This window comes from Macaca fascicularis, chromosome X, assembly GCF_037993035.2.
Source record: "Macaca fascicularis isolate 582-1 chromosome X, T2T-MFA8v1.1".
In the NCBI taxonomy this organism is placed as follows: domain Eukaryota; kingdom Metazoa; phylum Chordata; class Mammalia; order Primates; family Cercopithecidae; genus Macaca; species Macaca fascicularis.
Genome location: NC_088395.1, coordinates 43,795,410 through 43,810,721, shown reverse-complemented (window position 1 = coordinate 43,810,721; position 15,312 = coordinate 43,795,410). Strand labels below are relative to the sequence as shown.

General features: G+C 41.5%; 1 protein-coding gene across 2 annotated transcripts in view; it reads right to left on the bottom strand.

Annotated features, from left to right (window-relative positions):
- Positions 1 to 3,565: 3,565 nt before the first annotated feature.
- The window catches only part of MAOA (monoamine oxidase A), a 132,013-nt gene continuing 120,266 nt past the window's right edge, over positions 3,566 to 15,312 (bottom strand). For both annotated transcript variants that reach the window (XM_045383825.3, XM_045383824.3), the window contains 6 exons: positions 14,128 to 14,181; positions 9,659 to 9,716; positions 8,352 to 8,449; positions 6,471 to 6,582; positions 6,205 to 6,267; positions 3,566 to 6,006 (listed from right to left, as the gene is read on the bottom strand). In XM_045383825.3, coding sequence (XP_045239760.1) covers positions 5,860 to 6,006; positions 6,205 to 6,267; positions 6,471 to 6,582; positions 8,352 to 8,449; positions 9,659 to 9,716; positions 14,128 to 14,181 — 532 coding nt within the window. In that variant the 3' untranslated portion in view covers positions 3,566 to 5,859. The remainder of the gene's footprint in view (positions 6,007 to 6,204; positions 6,268 to 6,470; positions 6,583 to 8,351; positions 8,450 to 9,658; positions 9,717 to 14,127; positions 14,182 to 15,312) is intronic.

Genomic DNA, 15,312 nt, shown 5'->3' with positions numbered 1-15,312 from the left:
GCAAATGTGTTGGAGGAAATTCTGGGTGGAGGTGACGCTTCTTAGTTTCCCCAAGGGCGAAGTTGTCTTGAATACTTTCGGATTTCCACTAGAAGGAAACAACACTATTTGGCCAGAAGATGGCACTCTTTTAAAACAAATGGGCGCAGCCCCCTAGCACAGGGGCTGGGCGATAGTCAATCATAGTTGTTAAAGAGCTCCAAGTGCAGAGAAGGGCTGGGCAGACAGGGGAACAGTAAAAGACTGATGGGGTGAACTATGGTCAATGGGACAAATAGGACTTAACAGTCAGCACTTATTAGTTGCAGATGTGGTTTTCTTTACCATTTAGTCATGCCGTTTCTGTTTTTCACTTCCTGTCTCACTATGTGGTGTCCTTACTCTCTTGCCACACGGTGATGCTTATGGAGGCCTGAGGATTCCAGTAACTTCCTCTTAAATCGTGCTTCCCCTACATTCCTAGCGTTTCAGGCTTTTCTGTAATAGTACTGACCAGAGCCACAATTAATGTGTTCCACAGTATCTACAATCAACTGTGTGCTCCATGAGGTGGGCTGTGTCTTGTACACTGCTGAATCACAGCATGGTGCCCACCTACCACATAGTAGGTGCTCAGTAAGTATGTGTTGAATGATGGTAAGAAATTCAAGGCAATAACTGCTCACAAAACTTAAGCAGTACTTCCTTTCTGCTATTCTAAAAGGTCGATGGAGAAGAGCTGATGCCTACTGAGTGCTTGCTGTGTTAAGCCCTTACCTGCATTACCTCCCTTTTCCCATCAATTCTATAAGACAGGTACTTCAAGTCACAGTAGTTATCTAGGGGCATGTAAAAAGTAAATGACACAAGGTGCAGGGGTGTCCTGTATCAATCCATCAAGATTCTCATTACTGTACTGCTCTGTGGACCTTTGAGAACCTCATCCCTGCCAGTCTTCGTCTCTTTTCTCTATCCCTACCTCCCCATCCCCCAGCACACACCCATACCTCTTTCCTCCACTCTGTTTCACCCATGGACCTCAGTGGTTTGTGGAAAATATATGAGGCCCATTAATAGAAAAACCTGGTTCCCACTGAGGTGTTACTGTTTGGAGTGTAAATAAATAGTAGCCTTTGATGGATCACACCTGCATTAAGGGGCGGTCTTACTTGAAGGGCCCACAGCCCACCTTGAATGAGTGGCAAGTTTCCTCAAGCCAGCTTTTTCACATGAGGCTTCCAAATCTACTTTTCAGAAACTTGGCCCCAGGCTGAGACAACCAGTTCACATCAACTGCCACTTTGAGACCTGCTTTTGCCTTCAAACTCTGAAAAGAATTGCCTTGATCAAGGAAGAGAGCCAAGCCCTGGGCTGTGACAGAGGAAAGAGAACTGTTAGTATTACCTAGTACCTTCCTTTGTTTTCATCCTCTTCCTCTAATGTCTCAGTCAGCTTCCTTAGGCTAAGGGGCATGCCTTGCATGTTTACCACCACCTCGGTGTAAAGCAAGGAGTATAGTTTGAAAAAATTAATACACTCAATGTTGATGTCCTGTTTGCTGAAATTATATCACAGCACAGAATAAATGTTAACAGAAGAGCGGTGATTTCTATCTCACTGCAAATATGTGGTTTTTCCAATAAAGTCTGACACTGCTCTCGTCAATCGTGACATTCACATAACAGGAGATAAACATTGCCATGGTATGCTGGGCTGGGGAAGGGTAATTTCTTAAGGGAGATTTCTGGTCTAAGAAGACTTTTTTTCTGTCTTTTTTTTTCTTTTTGCCCTTCCAACCCAGGCCTCTCTTACTCACTCCGGGTAGTTTTACAAAATGGTTGCTGGTCTTTGTGCTTATTTCTCAGAAAATCAAAGACATCCAAAAGGAACTTTTAAGTGATGCAAAAGGCATCTTTTAAGTGATGCAAAACCAAACCTTGCACTTCTTTATCAAGGACTTGAAGACAACTTGGACATGTGAACCAAGCCTTCAAATGTATTTTTTTTTAATTTTATTTTATTTTTTGAGACGGAGTTTCGCTCTTGTCATCCAGGCTGGAGTGCAATGGCGCGATCTCGGCTCACTGCAACCCCTGCCTCCCGGATTCAAGCGATTCTCCTGCCTCAGCCTCCCGAGTAGCTGGGATTACAGGCGTACACCACCATGCTGGGCTAATTTTTGTATTTTTAGTAGAGATGGGAGTTCACCATGTTGGTCAGGCTAGTCTTGAACTCCTGACCTCAAGTGATCCACCTGCCTCGGCCTCCAAAGTGCTGGGATTACAGGTGTGAGCCACCGCACCCACCCCAAATGTGTTTTAATTGGTCAGCAATCTTTTCAAGGAATTTGAATATAAATGCTCTTTAGAAGGGCACATACTTCCTAGGTCAGCCGGTCCTCAGTATTCCCAAATGCCTTATGTCTGCTGCCGTTCGTTTTTAGCTGCCCAACTCCTGAAGACAGTGGATTTAGGACTCCTATTTAGAAATGCTTATTTTTTCCCTTTGATCTTTCTGTTAGTTTTCTGTAGGTGGGGCTCCCTCATTGAGACAGAGATGGAATCATTTCCAGGGTTCCTTCCAATTCTGATTTTTCTTTCTTCCATGTAAAGAGTAGTGCAGAAATACAACCCACTAAAAGAAGTTCCTTTACCTAACAGGGATAGGTTCAGAGAGAGCTCCATTCTATCTATAAAACCAAAGTTCAAGTTCACGATGTCTTTTACATGACAAGGCGACTCTGTATTTTCTATGGGAGTAAAGTAGATAATGCAGTACTCCACCCTGGATCTGCCGGGAATACAGGCTGGCTGAAGTTCCCAGCTACAGTTCCTCACTAGAAATCGTCCTTGAACCTGCCTTACCCCAGGTAACACCCTCTCTCAGAGGGAGGCTGATGAAGGGTCACAGAGTCCAGACCTCCTTGTCTCAATGAGGGACACTTCTGAAGGGTCTTCCTAGCTCCTCATTAGAACCTGTAGTTGCAACTGCATTGTAGGTCGACTCTCCTGCCCAGTCCTGCCTTCCTCGCCCTCTTAGGTGTATTTTCTGAGGATTGTCTTCAATAAACTTTTTGCCCTGACTCTGTAACTTAGAGCCTGTTTCCAGGGAACCCAATCTAGGACAAGGAGTAAAGCAGGGTACAGAAAGACTGAATTTTTTGCCCCTGGCATACCAATAGGCAAAAATACAGCCCTGGCAACAAAATGCATAGACCACATTATGCTGCCATGAAAAGAATGCTTAGAAGCCATCTAATGCAACCCAACCTTTTCCAGATGTGGAGACCGAGAGAACCAAAGTGACTTGCTCAAGGTATCATAAGCTAATTAGGTGAGAAAACTTGGACCAGAATCCACATCTGTGGCCCAGTCAGGCAGGCTACAGTATTTCAGCATTTAATCAGTTCCCAGAAAACCTCAATAACACATGAGAGTCAAACTCAACTTTGAGAATTTGCAGTCGATACCAAACGATTTCCTAAGCCTATCCTCCATGGACAATGCCTCATTGTGACCTCTTGCTATAAGAAGCCATTGAACTTTCCGCATAGAGCTATCAACTCAATACAGGAGTCGAGTCTGTATCGGGGGTGGCAGTGCACTTTATTAACAAACAAAACAGTACCATACAGGCAAAATCTTACTTCAATGGCAAAGCACACGCATAGGTCTACTCCAACATGTAGCACTGGGGCAAACTTCAGACATGGAACATTAGGCACCAATTTCACAACCAGACTAAACATAGTTCACAATCCTTCAATCTATACTCTTCAGTGGAGGATAAGGCCTTATTTAACAGTTAACTGGGACAGACAGATGAAGGTTTAAAATCTAATTCTTGGCCTACCTATGGAGTGGGGCTGACTCAGCCTTCACGGCTGTGAAGTGGATGCCTTAACAGGGCCAAGATGTATCAGCCTCTTAAACTGACTTTCATTTCTCTGGTTCAGAGAAAAGGCTTATGGTATCTTCGTACTGGATGAACTCGCATATGGGGTGAGAGTCCTCAGCTCCAATTTCGTGTCTAGGCACATCTGGACTGGCATTCATTTTGATATCCAATCCGTAGATTAACAGGGTTAATCTAATTAGAATAAATTAAATGGTTTGCCAAAAAATTGAAAAGGGTAAATCACATACTTATGAGTTCTTCAATATTCAAGACTTTAAATATGTTAACAAACTGATTACTGTTCCAACTGTTGCCAGTTAAGGAGTTTAAGTCAGCATTTCCCAAAAGGTGTGTCAGGACTGAGTTAATCAGTAAGTTAATAGAAACAACTGCAATAGATTAGGGACGAGATTTCTCAAAGCAGTTTGATATTATATGCGGCAACTCCGTATGTACTGGAGCATATCCAATACATTCTCAAAACTCCTAAATTAGCTAAACTGCAAGACAAAGAGCAGTAGAAAAATCCAGCTCTTAGGATAGGCAAAACTTTGGCAGATGTATGCCCTCACACCGGGGTCCAGCAACTTCGGTTTGAATTTATAAGGTTAATGATATAATAAACTGGGTTGGCTGGCTTCCCCTGGCCATTGTTAATTCTCCTTAAATAAAAATATGTTGATACATTTAAAAAAAGAAGCATTTTACGGCTGAAACCTTTGGAAAGGGCTTTTAAAATCTGAGTTTTTAAAATGGGAAAACAAGAAGTGGGCACCCTTCTGGGCCGACATTACTCCTAAGATAGAGAACTTAGTCTTCACATATAAAATGACTCAATTTTGCTTCCTTAAAGCGAGCTTGCTTTAAGGAAATTAGAGCCCTAATTTCTTTTCTGTTTGATAGTCTCAACAAATAACAGTCAAATTTCTCATGTGTATTTCAGTACTCAAGAGAAATTGGCATGCTATGCTAATATTTATGCAGAGGTAACCATGTTGAAGACATATGTAAGTTGAGAGGTATGTCTAATTCTGTGGTCATAGGAAAAAAAAAAAAAAAAAGAAAACTGCTGCTTTCCCGAAGTTGAAATAGAATGTTACAACTGACAAGGATCCATCGGTGTCTAGCTGCCTTCCAGGGGGAAGAGAAGATGCCAATTGCAGTTGGTCCCACACAGAGCTAAGCGGGGAGCCCTCCCAGGGGACAGTCCTGCCACTATTTTCCTCTGCTCAACTGGAAAGCTGCACGCAAGTCACAGCAAGTCAGTCTCAACATTCTAACTCAGTTAAACACTCTCCTCCATAAGAAGTGAAAGAGGAAAAATACAAATAAGCTAGCACTGAGACTAGATGTCTAGAAAAGTCGGAGGAATTAGAAGTGGTCAGGAGATTCCTGAGGCAGCAGCTTACAAGATGTCCCCATTCTGTTCTGAGGGTCTGCATGCCACTTACTCCCAACACGGCTTTGCTTTACTATTTCCTGATCCAAAGTGGAGGCTGCTTCCTCCAGGAGGCTGGGAGCCTCTAGGCTCTGTAATGACACTTCACCATTGCCTAAGGGAAGAAAAAGGACAGTCGCAGGCTGGGCCTTCACCTACTCCACCTCCACAGAGAGAAAGTCAAATGCTTTGTTTCTGAAATCATCAGGTATTTTGCATTGACGGGAATAAAAACAAGACACAGAAATTGTTTCTGATGAGCACATCACCTTTAACTTTTTGAATCTCAGAAAGTGATCACAAGGTTTTATTCTATCAATTCACATGAGTTGGTTTACACAGACAAAGAAGATGGAGCTTGATCTTACTGAAATTAATTAGGCGATTCGTTGAATTGTTTTTACTTTAACAATGATTGGAACTAAGCCAAAGGTAGTTAAATCCAGTACACTTAAAAATGGCCCAGTGACACAGCCTTTAAATTTGTCAATATTTTCCTTTGGTGATATTGAAAATCAATGAGTAGAGAGCATAGGAATAAAACTTCAAGACCGTGGCAGGAGCTTGTATTTGTACACCACGAATCCCAGGGCAGTTACTGATGTGGAAAATCCAATGATCTTCAGCAGGCCAGAAACAGAAGGCAGGTTCCTCTCCCAGAAGGTGTGAGTGATTTCTACCGCTGGAACGTCCTAGATGAAGGAACACAGATCATGAGCAAAAAACTCATGCTGACATGGAGGAACAAAACACAGCTGCAAGATCCATGCATGGAGACCCCTGGGATAGTTGCATCTATAATTAAATCAGAGGCTAGAAGAAGGGAGATGTGAGTTTTATGTTCCATGATGGGTCTAAGGAGAGAGAGTGCCCAGAGCCACCAAACTGACCTTTGATTCAGGTTCTTGTACCCAGATGTCTTTCTCGTTCACCTTCCCGAGACCATTTAAGACCTGAAAGAAAGTGACCATGGTATTATGAAAAGAGGCTGTAGAGTTTCTACAGATTCAAGGCCCTGCTAGCCACAGATGAGCCCCATGAGTGAGGGGCAGAGAAATGGACATACAGATTCTATCAGTGTCAAGAACTAGCAAGACCAGATGCCAAAAACGTTGCCGTGACTCAGGAGGGAGAGAGCCTGGGCTTTCCTGCTTACCTCCCTAGCTGCTCGTTCTCCAGCCTCAACTGCCCCTTCCATGTAGCCGCTCCACTTTGTGGCAGTCTCTGTACCCGCGAAGAAAATCCTGCCCACGGGTTGACGAATCACCCTTCAAGGGAACCAAGAGGTTACACAGAGTTACTCGGGAAGGTGGGCAGGGTAAACGAGCCAAGCACTGCCCTCATTTAGTCTGCAGAAGGCACAGAAATTCGGACTGTTTAAAAAACACCCATATGACTTAGCCCAAGGTGAAGAGTCACTTTTTGTTTTCTGGGTCTGCGTAGAGGATCTGAACTTTCAAGCCAGGGAGAATCAGGCCATCAGATCATCAATCATTAAAGGGGATGTTGACCTTTGCCAAGCCAGCCAGAGCTGGAATATAAGGACATGTATTCAATCCCCAAATCAGATTTCTTTGCTATGTTTCCTGTTGGCAGTCCATTCTTCTCCCTCTCCTGGCTTTCTCGGGGGAGGGTGCACTCTTCTTGAGAACAGCCACAGATCCAGCTTTGCAGGCACTCCCAGTGTGTCAGGAGGAACTACAGTGGCAAGTGGGAAGACAGGGACGTTAACTGTCATTTCTGGCAAAGGAGAGACCTGAGACATTATATGGGTGTGTCTCTTTAAGAAAACAACCTCTGTACAGTTAGCTTCTCTGAGCTTCTCTAGGGACTGGCTGAGGGCAAGGAAATGGGTCTCCTCTTACAAAGAAGGGCTGGACTGAATGGACAGCTGTCCCCTCCAACTTTCTTGGCTTTGACTCCTGCCATGTCCACAGCTAGTTTCATGAACTCTCCCAAGCTGCACGTCCTGCCCCCCACCCTGATGGCCTTCATCTCAACCCGCTGGCACTCCTTTTTCCAATTCCAGAACCCTGGGCTTCATCTATTCCTTATCTTAGTCTTGTCTTCTAGACTTCTACTTTGATGCCAGAACTAATCCAGTTCATCGATCCTGCTATTGTTAAACAAAGGCGATTTGAATCACTTAAGAAGAAAAAAAAAAAAAAAAAACCAAAAACAGACCAAAACCTCCTGTAACGAAAAGGTTAATAAATACTTCTTCCTTTTCAGTGGACAAATGTGACCTTGTATTAACATTCTAGCTCTGTCTCTCTGGAAACCAGATGAAGGTGTAATGCCATGTATGGAGGCAGCACCACTTATGCTAAAAGTGCCTCCCCTCCCGCCCCCACATTAGTAAACTGCATCCAGGCTGGGAGGACTCTAAATGAATTGTAAATACCTGGTAGGAGGCTATCACTTTGGGCTTCCCTGAGTGTGGTGTCTCTCGTAACTGAGCAAGTCTTATAACTGAGCAAGTTACTGGACACTATGCCTATGAAGCATAGAGATAATGGCTTCCATGGGGCAAGGGGCTTCTAGGTCAAGGTGGACTTCCCCACCCCACGTGGATGTCATTTCCTCACACCTCAACTGTATACAGTGAGGACTCTTCCCCTGAAGAGAACTGTCTGCAGATGCTCTGTTGGCAAGACAGACGTGTTGGATAAACAACGTCCAATGTTGTTCTGTGTTGACTGGCGCCAAGGAGCCTAAGGCAGTCATGTGAGACTAAAATGTCAAGTTGAGCTCACGAAGGCCCCTTGGAGGACACTGCAGCTTGCTTCATTCTCACAAGCACTGTTCACATCTGAAATCCTCCCCACTGTTCTGCTGTTGTTCTATATGCTGACAGCTATTGTTCTATGTAATGACATCTTTATTTTTCTATGGACATCCAGAAATATACAAGTATGATCTGGGACATGAGAAATGGGGATTTTGACAACTATTTCTAGAATTCCCATTGAACTCTGCTTTTCCTTTTAAATTTGGCACAGGTCTTGGATTAATTGGCGTAGTGCTTGTGTAATACCTTCCATATTGAGTCATGATCCCAGGAGGGAAGTACGCCGTGTAGCAGCCCCCAGAGTACTGCTCCTCACACCAGTTCTTCTCTTCATAGTGTACTGGCTGCAGTTCAGTGGGGAAGAAAATGCAAAAGAGAAAACAAAGCTGAAATGCTGCAAGTCAACAATATCGTTGCTTTAACAAAAAGTTTACATTAAGAAAATAAAGAAGATCCTGTTTTTCTAACTCACTCAAGGGGAAACATGAGAGTACCAAGTAATGGCCTTTTGTGAAGGACCATGTGGCAAAACATGTATCCTTTGCTCTTCCCATTTTCTTGATTAGGGAAGACATGGAAGTATTCCAGTATCTGGGAGAGAGGGGTATCCATCCATCCATGCAGATTCTGAAGTCTTTGGAGCTAAGTCTATAGGAAACCCCATCAACAATTCAGCTTGTGGAAAGGTCTGCTCAAATCTCTGGAGTCTCTAATAACAGACTTTACTTCCCCATCTACCAGGCATTATTGCTAAGAAAAGGGTGGGAAGGAGGAGGCAGAAGACAAACAAATGTCTAAGAAAGACTTTTTTCCCAACCCCTTCTCTAAGCTGGAAACATGAATGATGGGAATTCCACTAAAAAGGGGCAATTCAGATGAAAAATGTTTCCTAGGGGACATGAGAGAACCTTCTCTAATTTCCCTGGCACATTCACAAAGTTTTATTATTTGAACAGTTTAGAGGCAACCCCCTGAAAGAGCCCCCAGCTATTGGTATTTTTTCCAAAAAGATGTAATTTCATTCTCCTAATTGCTTTCAGTGGTGGATTGAAAGCACTGATATTCCTAAATGAGTTGTGAATTGAGTTCACACATGGAAAAATAAATTAGTATGACTTTGACCTGGGAAGAGACTCTAGATTCAGTCCATCTTGTCAAGTACCATACTACTTTGCCTTCGCCAACAAATGATGACATATCTGGAATTTAATTGTGCAGCAGGTAAGTGACACTGACTGAGGACAGGACTGTTCTGGCAACCCATCTCACCCATTCTTGACATGATCCCTGCAGCTCTAGGCTCTCATTACAATTGGCTGCCAGTTATCTAGTGAACATTTAAACAGCCCAAAGGAGTTGCTGTGTCAGAAATTACATGCACCTAACACCAGCTTTTAATGACCTTTTGTGACTGCTGAAGTTTATCCTCCAAGTTAAGCATATCGCTTTATACACTCTTCATAAGACTGTCAGAAAATCAGAATCTACTTTGCTTTACTACTTATAATGAACAGAGAAGAACTTGCTAGGGATTAAAGCTGGGAGTTTCTTACATGTAAAGCTTCTTGGGATCCCAACACTTTGGCATAGAGCTCACAGATTTTCTTCTTCCTATAAAACAGAGCCAAAAAAAAAAAAAAAAAAATTAGGGAAGGAGTAACTGATGGGTATAGAATAAATCCAGTGAGTTCTAGAGCTCTTGGTATCAACCAGATTTATTACAGAAAAATTAAAATCCATGGCCTTCTGTAACTGCACAAATGAGCAGTTCCATGAATCCCTGCGCTCAAATTAACTTTCGATGCCTCTATAGTCATTTAATTTGAGGATTCAATGGAATTATTCTTTTCTTTTTTACATTTTTGCCTCTTTCACTACCTAATATGATATCTGCTTGAGATAAAAATGGGAAAAATGGATTCAATTAAGTTTAGCCAGTCCTAGGAACTGATTCTATATAACTTTTCTGGAATATGTAGAATTCTAAAATGATCCCTTTTACAAGTCTATAGTATAAGTGATGGTGTCTTTCAACTATCCTATACTTGTGTTTTAATTACCTACAAACATATAAAGCTCATTTAATCTTTTAAGCATAACATAAGATATGCTATAGAGAAAGTATCTACAGTCATTTCAGTCTAGGAATTTGTCACTTGATAGAATGATCTGTGGACCACAGTATTTCAAAGTGTATCTGAGGGATGGGCACAATATGCTAATGTTACCTCAAACACAGCCTTTCGTTGTTCTCATAATTCATTATCTAAATGACTAGCCCAGAACATGGTATTTTCATGTCTGAAAAAATTAGTGGTTGTACTTATATAAACTCTTTTTGAAATGAAATACATTTTAACTCACAACTACTCATGGTGAATTTTTTTAAAAGGTCTAATTTACTAAAATCACCTGTTTTAGAAATTAATGGTTTTATTTCTGGATTTGTTTGCATAGGTTCACACTGATCCAGTTATATACTTTTCCTATTTACCTTTTATAGTTTTAATATAGTTTAAACATTTGAAAATGCTCTAAAATATTTGTTAAGGGATAACAAGCAACTGGAAAAATATTTGTTTAAAAATGTGGCAAAAGGTTTGAGTCAAATCTATAAGACAAGTATTAAAAGCTGAAGAGACAAAATTATGCAGGGCGGGGGGAGCTCAAGCTTCCTGGTAATAAAGAAATCGAGATTTAGAAATATACAATTTTATGTTGCCAATTACATTAGAAAATATTTTAAAGACATGCCCCCAATTTCTCTGAATAATGTGGGATAAAGTGTAACCTTACAAATTTATCTAAATCCTCACACTTATACCATTTATATAACTTCCAGAACATTCACCTCATAGGTATAAAGTCAGGAGGAGGAGGCGGATTATAAACTCTGCTTATTGTCACCATTTTCCATGGAAGGTTTTAAGGGAGAGACAAATGCCACTCCTGAGATGATGTCATGCAACATTAGATGGATATTTAGGTGGATAGTTAAATTTCAGGACAGTCAGAGAAAGTCTGGCTTCCTTCAAAGAGCCGCTCACATTATACATAAAAAGTCATAAAGGAAAGGAATAATGGGAAGAAGTCTCAAGACTACTGTCTGCCTGTCTGTCTCTCTCAGCCTGATTCAAGCCCCTTATTTCAGAGATGAGGAAACCGAGGCTCAGGGAACTGCAGAGATTTGTTTGATTTTGCTCAGCTAATTAATAGCAGGGTAAGGCTCTACGCTTCTGAGTAATCTGCCCATAGCAGGTGCTCAGGAAATATTTGTTCAGTCAAAATCCATCCTCAGCCTACTATGGTACCCTCTTTGCCTAGTCTATGAAGAGATGACTGATTCTAACATCTACTTCACAAGGGTGTTACAAGCAATAATTCAGACATTTTGAGTTAATTAGAAAATGAAAGTATCGGCAATGATCATTCTAAAAAAGCTCAACAGTACTTAACTTATTACTATTATTATTATTTCTGAGATAGGGTCTCACTCTGTCACCTAAACTGGAATGCAGTGGCATGGTTATGGCTCACTGCAGCCTCAACCTCCCTGGACTCAGGTGATCCTCTCGCCTCAGCCTCCCGAATTGCTGGGACTACAGATACATATCACCATGCCCGGCTAATTTTTCTATTTTTTGTGGAGACAGGGTTTCTCTATGTTGCCCAGGCTGGTCTCCAACTTCTACACTCAAGCAATCTGCCTGCCTCAGCCTCCCAAAGTGTTGGGATCATAGGTGTGAGCCACTGCGCCAGGCCTGCTTAACTTACTTTCTGGATGTGTAATAAAATTTTTATTAAAGCAGAGTGAAACCTGAAATCCAATCAACCTCCACTGTAGTTAGTTTTCATTCATGAATGTTAAAAACAATTATAATAGTTATAAGTCATTATTTACTGTATTTCATATTATTAGAAGAGCCAAGGATGAGTTCATACAAACACAGGAAATTATCTTTCCTTTTCCCTTCTTCCCTTTAAAATTAAAAAATTTGGAAAAGATATGTAAGGCAAGGATGTTAAAACAATGCACTGATTGATTAATTTGGTTCTAAAAATAACACAACCTAAGTGATGGCCAAAAGAGGCCACTGTGCAAATCATCTTGTTGAACTTATTCACTGGTTTCTAAATCTGGTTGCTTGTCATAATCACCTGAAAGCCTTGTTGAAATATACAAATAGGCAGGCCCCACCTCAAATCTACTCAATCACAATATATAAGTCTTATAAAAACATATTTTCCAAACATCGTTTGGGATATTTTGATGCAGTCAGATCTGGGAACCACTGTTTTTGTCAATGACATATTCAGTAAGGGTTTTGCCTTACAAGAACTTTTGAGTTCAGCCACTGTGTGGAATCATAACCAAATGTCTACCTACAGGCTGGTATTTATTTTACTATTAATAAGGAGGGAAAGCAGGAAATCCAAAAGAAAATGTCAGCTTAGTGTGGTGTAATTAAAAAGTATGCGTTATATGCTACTCCAGACTTTGTCACAAGCTAGCTGCGATGATTTGAATGTATGTGTCCCTCCAAAATTTAAATGTTGGAACTTAACCTCCAAGATGATGGTATTATGAGGTGGGGTCTTTGGGGAAATGATGAAATCAGGAAGATTCTGCCCTTATGAATAGATTAGTGCCGTTATAAACGGGCTGGAGGGAACTAGCTAGGCCCTTTCTGCCCTTCTGCCTTCCTCCAAGTGAGGACACCACCTTCATCCCTTTTTGTCCTTCCTCCTTCTGCCTTTTCTGCCATGTGAGAAAGTGCTACCTATGGAACAGGCTCTCACCAAATACTGAATTGAATCTGTTGGCATCATAATCTTGGACTTCCCAGCCTCTAGAACTGTGAGAAATAAGTTTCTATTCTTTATAAATTACCCAGTTTCAAGCATTTGTTACAGTATCACAAATGCACTAAGACACTAGCTATGGAGCCTTGAACAAATCATTCCCTATCACTGGACCCCAAATCCCTCCTCTACTGAGTGAGTAGAGTTAATTTTTAACAACCATGAGATTCGACAATCTCATGGTTGTTTGAATCCCATGGTTGTTGAGATTCAACCATTTACCACTTACAGTGAACAGAGAAGAACCTGACAGGGATTGAAGCTGGGAGTTTCTTCCATGTAAAGCTTACATGCAAACCATGAGATTGTTGAATCTCACGGTTGTTCAAATAAACAAATCCGTGTGCACATGTAGGAACTCATTCTGCAGCCTTTCCCCCACTTCTAAAGTCATCAGAGTAACTCTCAAAGCAAGGGCTGCTAATGGGTTAGCTGTTTAATTTTTTTAATTACATTCAGAGAAAAGTCTGTATTTTTGTGTATGTATTGGACCTCTTTAAAAGCTAGCAGAGGTTTTAGGGCTACCCAGAGGCATCCCTCCAACAGCCAAATAACTCTGATGTTAAAAGGCTAATCTCTCCAGGTAAGATTTTAATTGAACAAAGGATTCCAAAACAAAACAAAACAAATATACCATGACAGAAAGAGAAAGGGAGAAAGAAACAAAACAAAAAGCCACTGTCCTAAAATAAATTTTATATTAGGAAACTTTCAGATAAGGGAACACCAGAACTGTGTACCAGATAATCAGTAGTGAATACTTTCATGTACACAAGTTGCTACAAGTTAAAATACACTTTTTAGAAAGTCCATGTCAGAGAATCTTAGAAAAGGATTATGGCCTTGAAAGGGGATTGGGATTCGGTTTTTATAGCTTTTTTCACAGCTAATATTTTCTATTATTTTCTCCATCCATCTCACAGGGAAATCCTACCTCTTAACCATTGTAAAATAAACACAAACGTGTAAAATTAATATATGCACATGGGCAAGGGCTAGGTCAAGAGGGCTATAGCAAAATACAAAAGGTTGGTTTGTTGGAATTTTGAGAATATTTGTGAAGTATTGTGTTTTTCCTCATGTTATTCTACTAGTGTCAGTGCAAAATCACAATACAAAGCTAACTTTTTCATCTATTTTTCAGTTATAAATCTCTTACCTTATTTCCTTATGTAGTTTAGCAAGTCGATCAGCTTTCCGGGCAAGAATGAAGCTGGAGAGAGAGGTTACATTGAATGATCAGGTTACAGCTGTTTATCTTAAGAGCTGCCCTTTCTTTTTGAAGTATTCTTAACCTGTAGCTATTCAGCATTAAATGAACTCTCTCAGACTCTCCTCCTCTACTAGGGCAAATGCCATGTTGTCTTTAGTCTGCCTGTGTGTCCAAAACCCCTGCTAGGCTGTGATTCCCTACATGACCAGTGACCTCCTATTCAATATTTTACTTCTAAAGTTTAACATGATTTTTGGCATATAGTAGAAAATCAAATGTTGAATGAATTAATGTTGTGCTAAATGATTATTCTGGTAATGACTGTTGCCTTCTGCCAAATACGTTATCGAAGCTGGAAAAACAAATATAAACATGTGTCTGTAGTGGAGGCCACGGTGGGCCCCCCAGGCCTCCCTTTGGGACCAGGCAATCATCACTCAGCTCACAGCTGAAATCTTCCCCAGTAATTGGACGGGACAGCAGAGAATGCCTTGCTCAAGGTCTCACCCCTCCCCAGAGTTGTCCTGACCTAGATGCAGTTGAAGACAACTCTGAAGGGCCACCCAGCTCCAGAACTTCCAAGGGAATGGGGGAGGCCTTTGTTGGGACAACACTGGAGCTCAAGTTCTGCTTAATCCTTCCGCCATAGGTAGTCATCCCCAGAGCACTTCCCAATAAACCTCCAGCACCCAAATCTCCAGCTCTGTGTCAGCTTCCCTGGAAACTGACCTGATATAGTCCCCAAATAAAGTAACTCAATAAAACTCAGTTATAACCTGCCTGCTCCCCTTTAATCAAATAGATTCTATTTATTATACTGATATTACTAACTGCATGTATATTTAAAAGAATTGAATTGTGACATGAAGTCCTTAGTTATACTATTATTAGAAAGCGTTCGGCTGGGCGCTGTGGCTCATGCCTGTAATCCCAGCACTTTGGGAGGCCGAGACGGGTGGATCACGAGGTCAGGAGATCGAGACCATCGTGGCAAACACAGTGAAACCCCGTCTCTACTAAAAATACAAAAAATTAGCGGGGCGTGGTGGTGGGTGCCTGTAGTCCCGGCTACTTGGGAGACTGAGACAGGAGCATGGTGTGAACCCAGAAGGCAGAGCTTGCAATGAGCGG